Genomic DNA, 17424 nt, shown 5'->3' with positions numbered 1-17424 from the left:
GTTTGTCAGATAGCGTCTTACAAATTGGGATGCATGAATTGTCATCTTCCACACACGTTCTCATTCTTTGTAGCACTGCTGTAGGTTCCTGCCATACACCCTGGAATTCTGATCTATTTTATATTTTAATTAATTAATTAATTAATTTGTTTATTTCATCCAAGTTAGCATAGAATGCAGTAATGATTTCTGGAGTAGATTCCAGTGTTTCATCCCCTTACCCACTGAGCCCATCCCCCCCTCCCAAACCCCTCCTGCAACCCTCAGTTTGTTCTCAGTATTTAAGAGTCTCTGATGTTTTGTGTCTCTCCCTGTTTTTATATTATTTTTGCTTCCCTTTCCTTATGTTCATCTGTTTTGTCTCTTAAAGTCCTCATATGAGTGAAGTCAAATGATTTTTGTCTTTCTCTGACTGACTGACTTCACTTAGCACAATATCCTCCAGTTCCATCCACGTCGTTGCAAATGGCAGGATTTCATTCTTTTTGATTGCCGAGTAATACTCCATTGTATATATACACCACATCTTCTTTATCCATGCATCCATCGATGGACATTTGGGCTCTTTCCATACCTTGGCTATTGTCAGTAGTGCTGCTATAAACATTGGGGTGCATATGCTCGTTCGAAATAGCACACCTGTATCCCTTGGGTATATACCTAGTAGTGCAATATCTGGGTTATAGGGTAGTTCTATTTTTAACTTTCTGAGGAACCTCCTCAAACCACCAGTTTGCGTTCCCTGATCAATTCTATTTCATGTGATTCCCACCAAAAAGGGAGAACATATGTATGTGCTTATAATTACATACTCTGCATTATTGAATATAATCTTGGTCTATCTTGTGAATTTTAGGGCCTGTTTCTTCTTCATGATGTCAGCTCAGAGTGTATCTGGAAGCCATTCCTGCGGTGGGGGGATTTACAGTAACTATGTGTGGAAGTGACAACTGAACCCAAATGTAACCTGTCTCTCACTCAGCTTCCAATTAGCCAAATCCCCAGAATGCCCATTGATACTCCATTGCCACCTGGTGAGGAGTCATGGTAGCAAGCTGGAGCGGCACTTGTGGAGTTCTGAGGCAGAAACTCCATCATCTTGAGAATAAATCTGCATGGGGAACATCTCACAGCACAAGCCTCCAACCCTACAGTGTGCCTGCAAGGGGGAGAATGGGATGTACTGGTGAACAGTGCCGTTGATTACTGTGGCCTCCAGAAAGGTCCTGACGCTGGACACTTCCACCAATAGTAACATGGGGTCCTGTGAAATTTTTAAAAGTTTGATTTATTTATTTTTAAAATTTATTTGAGAGAGAGTGTGTGCCAGTTGGGGGAGGGGCAGAGAGAGAGGGGAGGGGAGAGAGAGAATCCCAAGCAGGCTCTGCACTGTCAGCACGGAGCCCAATATGGGACTCGAACTCACTAACCGTGAGATCATGACGTGAACCAAAGCCAAGAGCCGGACGCTTAACCGACTGAGCCACCCAGGCGCCCCAAAATTTTGAAAAGTTTTAATAGTAACTTAATCAGTCAACATTTTTTCCCCTTCCTGCTTTTTGAGTTTGCCAGTCATAATTAGCTGCTGACAACCTTTTAGTATAAATTTGTTTGCCAACTATGAAAAAATACTCTTGGTCAGTCGGTAGGTGCTACATGGAAAGGGCCCTGTCAAGGACACACATGATCCCTCAATTAGCAAATACAAGGGCTGTTACTTATTTGCACCTTTTTGAACAACTCCGTACTATTTTACATTGTGATATTTGTCTACTGCAAAACAGTTATAAGTTGAATTACTTCTGACTCTTGGGTTGCCTTGAAGTTGTTGGCTTCCAGCATTAACTTTGAGTTCGTACTTTCTTCTTGTTGGTCAATAGGTAGGTTTTACTTTAGCAGTAGACTTCACTGTGCTGGAGGAAAATTTGACATTTGCTATGCCAAAAGGCAGGCAAAAAAGTGTACTGCTTATTCGAAACAATATTAGAAGCTGCTTAAATACCTATCAAAAGGGGATTGATTAATGTATGTGTATAGCTGTGTGTGTGTGTATCTATCTGTATCTCTGTCTACCTATGAATACTCATGACACTGTGATTTATAGCAGGAAATAATATATTTGGTCTTCATCTCATTTCTGGCACAGAGCTCTTAAAACCCTTGAAGTTTCCCAAATGATGAGAGGTTTCTTTTGCTCTTCTTAACAACTCCCTTTCAACCACACCTGAGTTTGTGTTAATGAGAGGACTGTTGTGGAAGGCACCTAAGGATGGAGGCTGGTTGCCAGGCGAAGCGACCTTGTGATAGAGAGTTCAGCCCCACCCACCGGCCTCTAGGAAGGGGCTGCAAACCAAGCTCTAAAAACTCTGAAGGCAAGAGTTGACAGCTTCCAGGCTGGTAAACCAAAATGTGTATGTACGTGCCAGGAGGGCCGTGCATTCCAAACTCTGCAGGACAGAGCTCCTGTGTTAGAGACGCTTTTGGACCTTGCCCTGTGTATCTCTCCATTTGCTGTTTAACTTTATCCTTTTGTAACTGGGGTGCAAGAGCACCTGGCTCCGGGGGTTCCAGACAGACTGGGTTCAGCCACTGGCCGCTGACAAAATCCAAAGGCAGAGGTGAGTGGCGGGGAAAGAAGAAAGGAATTGATTTCAGGGAGGCGCGCCCTGGGAAGACCAGGAACGACGTCTCCAAGACATCTCCCACGTGCTAAAAATGCTTCCAGGTTTATAGAAGGAAAATGTGGGACAAAAGTCGGTGGGTACTTGCAGCTGGTCAGTAAAGGTCAGGTTGATCATTGTCTTGGGGTCGGCCCCACTGGCTCTTGATGGCTCTTGCTGGCTCAGGGCAGTGCCTGTTGCTTGAGGGGACAGTTTCGGTTTCCATCACAGGATGCTTTGCTCACAGGGTGTTTGGCCCAAGTTAAGAGATAAACTGGAAAGAAGAACTCAATCAGAACAGACTGAGGTCAGAATGGGGGCAGTCGAAATTCTCTTTCATTTGAATATCGTTTGTAATAGACTGTGATAAATGATAAACTTTATATAAATCTAGAATATTCTCGGTGAGGCTTTCATGTCACTCTGCCTAACATTTCAAACACCTTTGCCCTAGTTACACTGCACTCTCCTTCCCTTCTTGGATTTTTTTCCCCCTTTGCACTTAACACTGCCTCGTGTACTGTATTTTTAATTTAATTTTTAAAAGCTTCTCCTTCATTAGAATATGGGCTAGAGAGCAGAGATTGTTTGTTTCGTTCACTGCTGTATTGAGTGGCCTATTAGATTTGCATATTCTTGAAACCGTTTTTAATATTTAAGATGGTAGGTGTTACCTTCCCACACAAATATGGTTGAAGTTAGCATACCAGAAACATTTGTAACTCATCAGTACAGTGTGTTATTTCTTGCCCAGGATTACTAGATCCAATTACAGGGGGAAGAAAAAAGTTGAGGAGTTTCCCTTATATGAACTACTTCTTTGTGAACTGATTGCAAGTCAGGCATGAAATTCAGATGGAGAATTCAAGTCTCTGCTTCTGCAGAGAATTGTAACAAGAGCGATCAGGAGACGCACAAAATGTGTGCTTAAAGACCCCCGTCTCAGCATGCTCTGACTTAAAATAGAAGCACAAACCATGTATTGATAGAAGTGTCTTTTATGATTGCTGTGTGGAAATATATTTTTTTTAATGTTTATTTTTATTTATTTTGAGAGAGAGAGAGAGAGAGGGCACAAGCGGGGCAGGAGGGGGTGGGAGCGAAGAGAGAGAATCCCAGGCAGGCTCTGGGCTGTCAGCGCGGAGCCCGACGTGGGGCTCGATTCCATGAACTGTGAGATCATGACCTGAGCCGAAATCAAGAGCCAGAGACTTTTAACTGAATGAGTCACCCAAGCACCCCAGTGTGGAAGTACTGATGTTGATAGTGGATAGAGTGGCGCCACCCTGTCCTGCCTTTCACGTGGAGATCCTGCCAAGCAAGTTAGCAATTGTGGGTGTGGGTTTTTCGTGGCTCCCGAGGCCCTGTTTGCTGGCAGCGTGCAAGTAACTGTGCTTTGGTGCCTCAGGAGGAAAGAGATGGGCTGGCCCCTCCCTGCCTTCAAAAAGCTCACGAGGCAGAGAGAGACATGATAGCAAGTTTAAAAAAGGATAGAATGCAATCACAGATGAACAAGCCTTCCCAGGAGAAGGGGCAATCAAATAATGTCTGGCAGGGAGAGAGACAATCTGGGAAGGCATGGGGAGGAGGTGGCATTGAGTCCCGCACTGAAAGGCACATGTGGGACTCCAGTAGTCAGAGGTCACAGAGCAGCCCATGCCTTGGGGTTTTCCCAAAGTTTAATTATCTGGGGATCTTGTCAAACAACAACAACAATATTCTGACTCCTGTGGTCAAGGAGGAGAGGCAGAGATTCTGCACTTCTTGGGCGCCTAGGTGGCTTAGTCAGTTAAGCATCCGACTTCAGCTCAGGTCATGATCTCACGGTTCCTGAGTTCTAGGCTCGTGTCGGGCTCTGTGCCGACAGCTCAGAGCCTGGAGCCTGCTTCGCATTCTGTGTGTGTCTCTCTCTCTGCCTGTTGCCAGCTCTCTTTCTCTCAAAAATACATAAACATTAAAAAAAAAAAATTCTGCACTTCTGATGGGCTCTCTCGTGATGCAGCTGTTGGTGGCTCTAAGGACAAATCTGGGACCACCGAGTCGCCTGCCTATACCTCCTGGACCTTTGAAGTGGGGGCTCGCCTCAGGTTCTGGCCCAGGCTTAACATGTGGTGGTCTGAGAAGTGCTCTGTTAGAGAAGCGGTAGAGTAGAGGCTGGGAGACTAAGACTGATCTTAGGTTTTAGGTTTTAGGTAAAAGACCACCTGACCTGTCCTGATCATTGGCCCATTAATTCAGCCATTGGAACCCCTCCTCTTCCTTCTCCTGAAATTAAAAAAAAAAAATTTTTTTTTTTAATATTTGTTTATTTTGGAGAGAGAGAGAGCGACACACACACACACACACACACAATCCAAAGCAGGCTCCAGGCTCTGAGCTGTCAGTACAGAGCCCAACTTGGGGATTGAAATCAACTGTGAAATCCTGACCTGAGCCCAAGTCGGCTGCCCAACCTACTGAGCCACCCAGGCACCTGGTCCTGAAATCTTTTTTTTTTTTTTTTTTTTTTAAGTTTTGATTTACTTATTTTGAGAGAGAGACAGAGAGAGTGAGTGACGGAGGGGCAGAGAGAGAGGGACAGAGAGAATCCCAAGCAGGCTCCGTGCTGTCTGCGCGAAGCCCGATTCAGGGCTCGAACACATTAACCATCAGATCATGACCTGAGCAGAAACCAAGAATCAGATGCTTCACTGAGCCACCCAGGCACTCCCCATCCTGAAATCTTTTAAAAGCTTACCTGGTAATTTCCACTGATACCTGTTTAACTATGAGCTCTGATCTCCGGGGACATATTGCTGGAATATTACTTTGGTTCTTCAGAAAGAAACCGATGCCATTACTGGTAAAATTTTCAATGTTTTTATAAGCTGCCGTTCCAACTTTTTCTGACCAAGTACAGTGGTAACTTTTATTTTTTTATTTTTTATTAAAAAAGTTTTTTAAAGTTTATTTATTTTGAGAGAGAAGGCAAGCAGAGAAGAGGCAGAGAGAGAAGGAGGGAGAGAGAATCCCAAGTAGGCTCTGCACTGTCAGCACGGAGCCCAGTGTGGGGTTCAAACCCAGGAACTGTGAGATCGTGACCTGAGCCAAAATCCGGAGTCAGACTCTTGCCTGTCTGAGCCACCCAGGCGCCCCTCCAGTGATAACTTTTAAAAAACGTAGCTCATGAATTAATTAGGTAGGCCTCACTTTTAGGGACTTGTAACTGGGAGAAGGAGGGATTATACTCGTCCCTGTCTTCAAGCCCTCAGGGGTGCCAGTCGGCCTGCGTGACCTCCGCTTGAACCACCAGGGCAGCTGCAGATGGCATAAACGGACACCATTTGGACCCTGCCCTCTCCGTGTTTGGCATAATTGTGGTGGGGACTATAAATTGGAAACGTGTGTAGGCAGAGTCCACTTACTGGTGGCAGAGGCAGAACTGAAAACATCACAGAGATGTTCCTTTCTGTTTCCTCACGAGGGCCACACCCGGACGGTGTCGGGGGGCTGTCGTGCGAGGTGTCCACATCAGGAATTCTATCCTCTATACCTGTTTTGTAAGAATTCCATCAGGTTGTGTTCCTGACGGTGATGCTGTCGTCCCCAGAGGAAAACTCTGGCTGCATATGGTGGTGGTGGAGTTTTAGTTAAACGTGGCAGGCACATATGTCCACGGCCATGTACTAAATATACACATACATGTGTGTTTCCAATTTTCTTCCTAGATTTTGGCCCTGATTGCTTTCATCTGCATAGAGACCATCATGGAGTGTTCTCCGTGTGAAGGCCTCTACTTCTTTGAGTTTGTGAGCTGTAGTGCATTTGTGGTGACTGGAGTCTTGCTGATTCTGTTCAGTCTGAACCTTCACATGAGGATCCCCCAGATCAACTGGAACCTGACAGTGAGTATAGGTCACCGCTCTCTGACCCTGGGTGCCGCTCGGCTCCGAGGGAAATTTGGAACCTCTCCGTGTGCTGTTTGGTTCCAGTTCATTTTGATACTTAAATATTTCATTGTAATTCAACTGTGAAATTTTAAATTTCTTTACTGGGTTGGATAAAACCATAAGGTAATTTGAATCTTCACTAATGGTAAAACCATCATAAAAATTATTTTGACCCCTTTAAAGATGTCATTTCAGTTTTATGATCCCCAGAGAAGATTGGTAATGTTGATATTTACAGAATCTGGAAAGAGAAAATGGAATTAATACCTTTATTTTTTTTTCACACTGGACCCAAAAGCCATTTACAAAAGTATTGATTCAGGAAGAATTGAAATTATGAATGAAAATGACCAATGAGTTGCAAAGCCTAGGATTATCATTAAATTCAAAGCAACTGGTAGGGCGCAGAGGGTTTGGTGGTTTGATCAGAGTCTTGAGTGGAAAAAGCGTGCCCTCTCGACGGTTTGGGTTCTTAATGACGGGCTCACCCTCTGATCAGCATGGGAAGCTTAGGGCTGGTCCCTCCCGGGCCCCTGTTCCTTGACGTGTGTTACTTTTCCTTGCCCTGCTGAATGAGAAAGGAAACTTAATAATAGCACTTGGTTTTCTTGATGTTTCTTTGCAAACACTCATGTGCAAGAGCCCAAAGGAAATCGGTCAGAGACACAAGAAAGCACAGTCAGCTGCCTCCCCCTCTGTGCCTCCTGAGAAGCTGCAGGGTGGCAGGAGCAGGGAGGGTGCTGCAGACCGCCCACCCTTGTGTGAGCTCCTGTCTTGCTGCCTAGTGCTGGGTGTGTGCGGCAGCATGGAAAGTGTGCCCCGGGTGCAGGAGCCAGGGAGGAGGTCCCCTTGCCTGGGAAGACCACCCCCATGGTGATCCTGTGGGGTACGGAGAGGAGCGGGTCTTCCTGGCAGAATACTCTGTGTGTTGTTCGAACTCCTAGGAGGGAATATAAAAGGAGAGCTGAACTAGAAAAGCTGATTTCAGTCGAAAACTCAGCTGGATTTGTCCTGGTTTTGTGACAGGTTTTAGCATCTCAGGTGGTTTTTATTTTTATTTTTTTAATGTTTGTTTATTTTTGAGAGAGACACAGTATGAGCAGGGGAGGGCCAGAGAGAGGGAGACACAGAATCCGAAGCAGGCTCCAGGCTCTGAGCTGTCAGCACTGAGCCCGACACGGGGATTGAACTCACAAACCGTGAGATCATGACGCGAGCCGAAGTCAGACGCTTAACCGACTGAGCCACCCAGGTGCCCCAGCATCTCAAGTATTTTTAATTTAAAAAAAAAATTTTTTTTTTAAGGTTTATTTATTTTTGAGACAGAGAGAGACAGAGCATGAATGGGGGAGGGTCAGAGAGAGAGGGAGACACAGAATCCGAAGCAGGCTCCAGGCTCTGAGCCGTCAGCACAGAGCCCGACGCGGGGCTCAGACCCACGGACTGTGAGATCATGACCTGAGCTGAAGTCGGACGCCCAACCGACTGAGCCACCCAGGTGCCCCTCAAGTATTTTTAAGATAAAGTTTGTGTTCTCCATTAAAAAATGTTCACAGAGTTGTGAGCATTTATCCATTTAAATTGACAGTGTAGTAGACAGCATAGGACAACCTCATTAGCCTCCTCCAACCAGAATGCAAAGTGCCGGAGGACCCATTTGACAAAGAAGTGGCTGCCAGGAAGACCAGGGACTTTGAATTAGACATTTTTGGGTTCAAGTGCAAGGTGGTTCTTAAGGTCTGTGTGTGACTCTGGGCAGGTCACTTACAGCCGCATGTTGAAGGCCGCGATTGGTAAGGTGGAGGCGATAGTATTTTACAGGCTTGTTTTAAGAAGAAAATGAAACAATGTGTATAAGGGGACCTCAAGCCAGTGTGCACTGCTGCCTGCATAAGAAGTATTTTTTTTTTTATAATTTAACTTTATTTTTTAAGATTTACATCCAAATTAGTATATAGTGAAGCAATGACTTCAGGAGTAAATTCCTTAATTCCTTACCCATTTAGCCCATCCCCCCTCCCATAACCCTGTATAAGAAGTATTAATATTATCACGAGTGAGAGTGGTTTTCTTTTTTTTTTTTAACTATTAACAAAAATTTTTAAATATTTGTTTATTTATTTATTTATTTTTTAAAAAATTTTTTTAACGTTTTATTCATTTTTGAGACAGAGAGAGACAGAGCATGAACGAGGGAGGGGCAGAGAGAGAGGGAGACACAGAATCGGAAGCAGGCTCCAGGCTCTGAGCCATCAGCCCAGAGCCCGACGCGGGGCTCGAACTCACGGACCGCGAGATCGTGACCTGAGCTGAAGTCGGCCGCTTAACTGACTGAGCCACCCAGGCGCCCCAATATTTGTTTATTTTTGAGAGAGAGAGCAAGCAAGTGGGTGAGGGACAGAGAGAGGGAGACACAGAATCCAAAGCAGGCTCCAGGCTCTGAGCTGTTAGCACAGAACCCAACGCAGGGCTTGAACTCACGAACTGTGAGATCATGACCTGAACCGAAGTTGGACACTGAACTCACTGAGCCACCCAGGTGCCCCACGAGAGTTGTTTTCTATCAGCCACATCTTTCTCCTGCAGACTTCTGCCAGGATTGACTTTACTCCCTTAATTTAGTCTTATCTTCTGATTTGACAGCTGTGAATCTGTTAAAAGACTTCACACTGCAGCTTTATAACTAATTCATATTGGTCTTTATCCCCAGAAATACCTACTTAGTGAGCTTTCTGGAATTCATATTTTTTCTATTTTTTTTAAAGTTTACTTATTTTTTGAGAGAAAGGGCACAAGCAGGGAGAGGCAGAGAGACAGGGAGACAGAGAATCTCAAGCAGGCTCTGTGCTGTCAGCACAGAGCCCAACGCGGGGCTCGACCTCATGAACCGAGAGATCACGACCCAAGCCGAAATCAAGAGTTGGACACTTACCCAGCTGAGCCACTCAGGCATCCTGGATTTTCCCATTTTAATCATGAAGGGCTTTCTGCTTGGTGACTACCACATTATTCAGTTGTACTGAAGTGCCTCTTTTTCACTGGGAAGTTAACATACCTCATTTTCTTCTGGACGGTGTTGGTGGAGCAAACACCTGAGTGAGTGATGTGGTCACTTGAGAATGCTTTCAATTTTTTGGGATCCTTTTTCCAGAATTTCCACACCCCCCCCCATTTTTTTTTAAGTTTATTTATTTTGAGGGAGAAAGAGAGGGAGGGAGGGAACCCCTAGCAGGCTCCACATCATCAGTGCAGAGCCCGACGTGGGGCTCAAACTCATGGAGCCGTGAGATCATGACCTGAACCGAAACCAAGAGTTGGATGCCCAACCACCTGAGCCACCCAGATGCGCCGAGAATTTCCACCCTTTTAGAGCAGATGAAGGTGTTTGCTTATCCAACAGAAGAGTATGTGAGTACATGAACTTGAGGAGGTAGTACTTACTGAGGAGAGCTCAGGTCATCTATTCTTTGGGAGGGGAGAAAAAGTGAGCTCTTCAGGGCTGGACACAGCTTATTGGGATTGGGTTTCCCAGTTGGAATCCCTACAGAGGGTTGGCCTTGGCTGTGTTGTGTTTTTCTAACAAGGCGGTAGGAGTTATTGTCATCAACAGAGCTTGCTAGTGAATGAAATAGGGCGTGATTAGTATAGATTTAGCAAAACGGTCGTTCAGGAGCCTACATTGACATAAAAATATTCATGAAAAATGGCACATAAGGAGGAGGTTGCAAAGTGTGTATTTTATACAAGCATTATTTGATGCAAGCAGAAAGATTCTGTTAGCTCTGGGTTTGCTTGTTTGTTTGTTGATGAATCTATGGGACTTACCACGTGGTATTTGTTTTTCTCTATATATTAGGGGCTCATATGCCTGTGCGTCCTGTGTTTACCTTGGTTAGTGTCCCAGGCCTCTGGCCCCACCCCTTCCTTCTCTTCTCTCATCCCTTTCCCACCGCTGAAAGCCCACTAGCGGCTCCCAGTCTCCCTAGCTGGTGCCACGAGCCCGTCAGGGCCTGCTCAGCCTAACTTCGTAACCAGCAGGGAGGTCTGCACGTGCTGTCTCTCCTTCCCTCCTCCCAATCTGTGTTTTCCCACCTTTCACTGTCAAATACAGATCATTCAGAAAAATTCATTAAAATGTACAGCTGAATGAAGAATGATAAAGACGGTGGAGTCACCGCTCGGGACAAAAGGTAAATTTGACGTTCTTGAGAGTACTCTGGTCATGATCTCTGGGGCCTCCGTGTTCCTGGATCCCCAGGCTGTTCCTCAGTTCTCCCCTCACTGAACATGTTTTAAATACATATTTTTTTCATTTGAGAGAGACAGAAACAGTGCGAGTGGGGGAGGGGCAGAGAGAGAAGGAGAGAAAATCCCAAGCAGGCTCCACGCTGCCAGCACAGAGGCTGATGCGCGGCTCCAACCCACGAAACCGCGAGATCATGACCGAGAGTCAGACACCTAACTGACGGAGCCACCCAGGCGCCCGCCCATCTCCTCACTGAACATTTGAGCGGAATCTGCCATGGAACGCTCTGTTCTTGCTGCTGTACTCTCCACTCTTGCCTGCCCTGATACTGCCCTGTCCTGGCTTTTCTCCTTCCTCCTTGGTTTCCTTCTCAGTGCCTTAGCGGCCCTCGCGCATCCCACAGACCTCTCCGGATCAAAAACCCAGGTCGGTTGGGTGTTGAGTTGGGACAGTCTGAGTCACCCAGAGGAGCCACCTGAAGAGCCCCAAGGACTTGGCCATGACTCATTGTGTGGGGTTTCTGACACAACTTTTTACACCAAATGTGTGTCTTTTTTTTTTTTTTTTTTCTGACACCAAATCTGTGTAGTTTTTCCAGACCGAGCAGTTCTCTAATTCTCTGACACTAACTAGGTGTCCAAAAACTCAACTCCATTCCGACACTAAGGCCTACAGTTGACACAGATCCCCAGGCGAAGGGCTTAGTTCCTCGAGACTGCCCCCACTTCACACGCCTGCCACAAATGGAGCTCCCAGGTCACCTGCACCAACTGCAGATTTGGGCGTTCTCACAGCTGCCCCCTCAGGTTCGTAGTTCTCTAGAGTAGCTTACAGAACTTGGGAAAAGTGCTTACTTATGATTACTGGTTTGTTGTAAAGGATACAACGCAGGAACAGCCACGTGGAAGAGATGTGTTATGTGGAGGGCAGGATCCAGAAGTCTCAACGTGCTGGAGCCTCTGTCCTCCTGGAGTTGGGGTGCAGCACCCTCCCGGCCTGGGTGTGTGGTCGCCAGCTCGGAAGCTCCCTGAACCCCGTCATTCGGAGGTTTTTAGGGAGGTTTCATTAGGTAGGCATGATTGGTTAAAATCATTGGTCGTTTGGAGGTTGAACCCAATCTCTAGCCCTTCTCCCCTCCCTGGAGGTTGGTGCAGGTGAGGCAGAAAGTTCTAACCCTCTAACAGCCTGGTTGGTTTTTCTGGTAACCACCTCCCATCCTGAAACTATCCAGGGGCTCCAGAGAGTCACCTCATTAGCACAAACTAATGGTTGTTTATGGTTGAGAGGGGCTCCTTATGAACCACAAAAGATACTCCCGTCACCCCAGAAAATGCCAAGGAACTGGGGACAAAGACCAAATACATATTTTTTTCTTATACCACACTCATCCTTTCTGGTACTCTGTTTCTTTCCCCATAAAAGCAGAACAGAATAACACGTGTCCTACTTTATACGTATTTTGGGTCATAATTAGGTTAGGATCTGTGAAGTTATACACACATGTGTGCACGCACACACACACGCACACAGAGTTGGCACAACAGGGACTCCATGGAGAGTATTTGCCACTATCATCAGTATTAGGATTGTCCCTTTGATACCGGGGCCATTCGAGCACAAGTCCGTGCGTGGTATAGACTGAGTGGCTGTGAACTTGCTCTCTCATCCTTGTGTGGAACCGATGCCAGAGCCAGCCACGGAGCCCCGTGGTTTGGGAGCAATTGCAGTGACAGGCTGGGCCCCAACCTGTTCACAACTATCTCACCTGTTATCAGTCCAGCAAACACGAACCGGATACCTACTTTGTGCCAGGACTTGGAACTGAAAGCACACGGCAGGTGGATGCAAGCTGCTTGCCTGTGGACAGGTGTGCTCCATCAGATCCAGTTTGGTGCGTGGCCTGGCAGGACACAGGCAAGGAGGTGGTGGATTCCCTGGGCGGGAGCCTGGAGTGGGTCAGTCAGGGGGAGTTCAGAGAAAACGCCAGATTCCAGCTGGGCCTTGAGAGATGAGTGGGTGACTCCTGGGCACAGAGTGTGGAAGGGTGGGGCACGTTACAGGACGGCCCGTTCTCGGGGACTGGCTTGGGCTTGTAGACTCGGGGCCTCTGGGGCTGGAGACCGGGGAGGCAGGCAGGTGGTTCTCCTACTCAGCCCCCGCTGACCCTGTGGTTGCCATAGGGCACTTCTGGAACGGTTTTTCAAAGGCAGCTAGAAGGTTGGTTGTTTGTTTGTTTGTTTGTTTTTAAGAACTTAGTTTTTTACGTACAGTCTTCTGGTGTTTAAATGTCGGCGTGTTCAAATTTGCTTTGAAAGCCGTGCAAGTCAAACCTGTCTGTGGGCCAGATATGGTCAATAGGTCTCGGGTTCGCACCCTCTAGCCCACACCCTGTTGATCTGTTCTTGGAGTTACAGGGGTTCACATCTGTACCTCCTGGTGTGTCACTGAAGAAGGGACCCAAGTGTGTGTGTATGTGAGGGTGGTTTTCATCCTTTTCATGAGCCTGGGTGGCTCATTTGGTTAAGCATCCTGACTTTGGCTCAGGTCATGATCTCACAGTTCATGGGCTTGAGCCTGTTGTCGGGGGCTCTGTGCTGACAGCTCAGAGCCTAGAGCCTGCTTCTGATTCTGTGTCTCCCTCTCTCTCTGCCCCTCCCCCACTCGTTATCTCTGTCTCTCTGTCTCTCTCTCTCTCAAAAATAAACATTAAAAAAAAAAAAGCATTAAAGAAAGTTAAACACCACTGTTGACTACTCCCCCCAAAGCCTGTTCTAAGGTCATGTCCATGTGTGCCCCCTAATGTGAAGGATGAACCTACAAGGCCTGATGTTTGTTTCATGGATGAGGAACTCATGTAGTTGATGCCGATGAACATGTGCAGTATTCCACTTTTAAGCCTTTTAATAAAGCCGTGCAGGGGAATAAGTGTTTGTTACAGAAAAATGGGAAGATACAGATAAAGGAAAAAAAAATCATGTGATGATCCAATACAAATGAAAACATATGTCTACACAAAAGCTTGTAAGTTCATAATAGCATTGTTTAAAACAACCGGAAAGTGGAAACAACTCAGATGTCCAAAAAGTGATGAAAAGGTAAATAACATGTGGGGTACCTGTACAATGGAATACTATATAGTAAGAGAAGGGAATGAAGTGTTGATCTGTGCTCCATCCTGAATGAACCTTAGAAATCTTAAACTGAGTGGGAGAAGCCAATCCAAAAGAGCACATAATATATAATTCTATTTATATGAAATTTCCAGAATAGGAAGATCCAAAGAGACAGAAAGCAGGTTAGTGGTTGCCTAGGATTAGGAGAGGGATGAAGAATTAACTGCTAATGAGTTTCTTTTTGGTGCTGAAAATGTTCTAAAATTAGATAATGGTAGGTGCGCCTGGGTGGCTCGGTTGGTTAAGTATCTGACTCTTGGTTTCAGCTCAGGTCATGATCTCATGGTTTGTGAGTTTGAGCCCCATGTCTGGCTCTGTGCTGACAGCATGGAGCCTGCTTGGGGTTCTCTCTCCTCTGTCTTTGTCCCTCCCCACCTCTCTCTCTCTCTCTCTCTTTCTCTCTTTCTCTCTCTCTCTCACCCTCTCTCAAATAAATAAATAAACATTAAAAAAATAAAATTAGATCATGGTAATTGAATTGCACATCTTAATTGGGTATATTATATGGCATATGAGTTCTATCTCAATAAAGTTATTAAAAAGTCATACGTGATACAAACCATTGGGATAACCACTTGTAAAACTTGATATAAGCTTCCAGATTATGTAGACTATCTTTCACCTAGACATGTATGTTGTGATATGTGTGTGTGTGGGGGGGGGGTGTGGAATGGAATCATTAGAATTATGCTTTTTCACTTAAACTATTTTAAGTATATTTCATGTTAAATATACAACTTCACCATTATTTTAATGACTGCATAGTGTTCCATTGTGGAGATACCATTTTATTTAACAACTCCTTTATTCTTGAGCATTTTGTTTGTTTCCAGTTTTTGAGGGTTTTTTTTGTTTTTGTTTTTTTGGGTTTTTTTTTTTTTTTTTTTTTTGCTATGTTAAGGATTATGACAAACATCCTTATACTGAGACCTTTGCACTAGTGTGATATTTAAGATGAATTTCCAAATGTGGAAATCATAGGCAACACGAACCTTTTTAAAACCTTTGATGCATGTAGGCCCTTGACCACATTTATATTTTTACACTGTCGCCAATAATGTACATACTATTTGGTTTGATGTTTGGCCTCAGAATGTATCACAAAACTCCCCCCACTTCTCAATAGTGTTTGTTTTGGAAAGTACATTTTATATTCTTTATTCCTACGGCACCTTACCCAGACCTGAGCATTTTAACTGAACACTTCCTGGTTTGAATTTGTGAAAAACCTGCCCTTGGTTCACATTGGTCACAGCTGAAAACTGTTGTGCTGGCAGACGGTTTCTGAACAGAGTTTTGTAGTTGGTGCTTGCTTCGCTCTGTGAGCCCCTAGGGAAGCCCGCACCAGCAGTGTGCTGGGGTTCCTGCTGCGTAGGCTCAGTACCTCTGTGATGAGAACGTTGCTTTTTTGCAACTTTGGAAAGAGATGACGGGGCACCTGGGTGGCTCATTTGGTCGAGCGTCCGACTCTTGATTTCAGCTCAGGTCATGATCCCAGGATTGTGGGATCAAGCCCCATGTTGGGCTCTGTGCTCTCATCACGGAACTTGATTGGGATTCTCTCTCTCTCTCTCCCTCTCTTCCCCTCCCCAACTCCGGCACACATACACACACGTCTGTGTGTGTGTGTGTGTGCGCGCGCGTGTTAGCACACGCATTCTATGTCGCTCTCAAAATAAATAAACATTTTTAAAAAAAAGGAGATGGCCCTTGAGGACCCACCTGGTGTTGATGCACTAACAGCCCAACATTTCCCTTGGATTTTGCTTCCCTGTAGAGATTATATGGACTCTGGTATGACCCCGGCTGTCAGCATCCCATTGTCACATTGGCGATCACAGAAGCAGCAATTAATGTGCAGGGAACTGTAGCTGTGAGTGGCTCCACCTGACCCCTAGAATAACTCTGTGAGGTGGGGGTACTGTCCCCACATGAGACACAAGAAGCAAAATGGCTTGTCCCAAGTCATGGTGGGTAAGGACCCACGTCAGGCTGTGACACTTAATCGATGTGCTCCGTTTGTCTTCACAGCTGAGACAGGAGTTAAATCTTGGAAGCATTGGATACCTAACCTCATTTGCTTTGCAAAAAACTTAGGAGAAAATCCTCTAGGTTTTAGCCATAGAGACCCATGAAAGACCATGCATAAGAAAGAGCGTGAGGTCTGGCTAAGTGAGTTCTCTAGGTCTAAAAACCCATGCACTTGCCAAGTCACAAATGAATGGGGGGGGCGGGGTGGCGATGGAGGGCACTTTGCCAGTTACAGCACATTCTGGACTTCTGGGGAGTGCTGCCCATGCTGAGGTGATTTTAACTTAGTTTGAAAAGATGACAGTAGAACTCAAAATGGTAATTAACGTGCGTGTCCTTAATGGGTTAGCAGTTTGGGTTTCTGTAATAATTCATTAAGAAATGACAACGTGGTTGATTAAAATGTGGATTTTGCTGTGGTGACATATCAAGTAGCATCATCATAAGCTGGTATCATCTTTGCCTTCCTTTGTGGGACCAGTACCCCTGGGCCATTGAGACTAAAATATGGTGTCATCAGAGAGGCTGGGCCTTGTGCTGCTTTTAGGGCAAAGCAGGAAATCATTCTTTCCAAGTGACTTTATCTTCTTCTTTAGGATTTGGTCAACACTGGACTCAGCACTTTCTTTTTCTTTATTGCTTCGATTGTACTGGCTGCTTTAAACCACAAAACCGGAGCAGAAATTGCTGCCGTGGTAAGTGAACTCAGGCTGATTTGTGCACCCTGTGACTTGCTCTCCTCTGTCCCCTAGCCTGCATCCTGCTCGTTCTTCCCTAGCTTTTTCTTTGCTAACGATGTTCTTACTGAGTCAGTGGAGGTCCCGGTTCCTTCAGCGCTATGGTTCTCAAAGTGTGGTCCCCAGAAGAGCAGCCTCAGCATCACCGAGGAACTTGTTAGAAATGCCATTCCCAGGCTCCCCCAGAGCTACTGAATTAGAGATCCCCAGTAATAAGCCCTCCGGGTGCTTCAGGTGCATGCTCAAATTTGAGAATCACTGCTTTAGTCTGTTTCCAGAGCCCTGCGTGTCTGTTAGTGATGTTACTTTTAAGAGCCTTATCTGTCAATGTGTGGGGGAGAATCTTAACGAAGAAGAAGTAGGCCAGACTCCATGTAGCAGTCAGGTGACATGTTTTTTGTTCTCTGAGGCGGAATGCCTTCGGGGGAGGGTGGGAGCCAGATAACCTTAAGACTTTCACGCTCTGTGTTTTGCATTTCTATATTGCTCTGTATTTATAATGAACATGTAGCACTTTTGCCATGGTGGGGGGCTGCTGGTTTGAAACGTTTGTAAAAAATATTAAGCCAGCTGCTGTCCCTAGTGTCACTCAGTGGATTCATCAGTCCTTTCGAATCGTTACAATTGTACTGCTTTTTACCCCGGAGC

At 45.6% G+C, this 17424-nt stretch overlaps 1 protein-coding gene across 1 annotated transcript in view; it reads left to right on the top strand.

Annotated features, from left to right (window-relative positions):
• Window positions 1-17424, top strand: part of CMTM4 (CKLF like MARVEL transmembrane domain containing 4) — a 68011-nt gene that overhangs the window by 44627 nt on the left and 5960 nt on the right. The window contains exons 2-3 of the mRNA XM_042920719.1: window positions 6368-6544; window positions 16636-16734. Of these exons, the coding sequence (XP_042776653.1) occupies window positions 6368-6544; window positions 16636-16734 (276 nt within the window). The remainder of the gene's footprint in view (window positions 1-6367; window positions 6545-16635; window positions 16735-17424) is intronic.

The sequence above is a fragment of the Panthera leo genome, chromosome E2 (assembly GCF_018350215.1).
Source record: "Panthera leo isolate Ple1 chromosome E2, P.leo_Ple1_pat1.1, whole genome shotgun sequence".
NCBI classification, from domain to species: domain Eukaryota; kingdom Metazoa; phylum Chordata; class Mammalia; order Carnivora; family Felidae; genus Panthera; species Panthera leo.
This window is presented reverse-complemented; position numbering and strand designations above follow the sequence as displayed.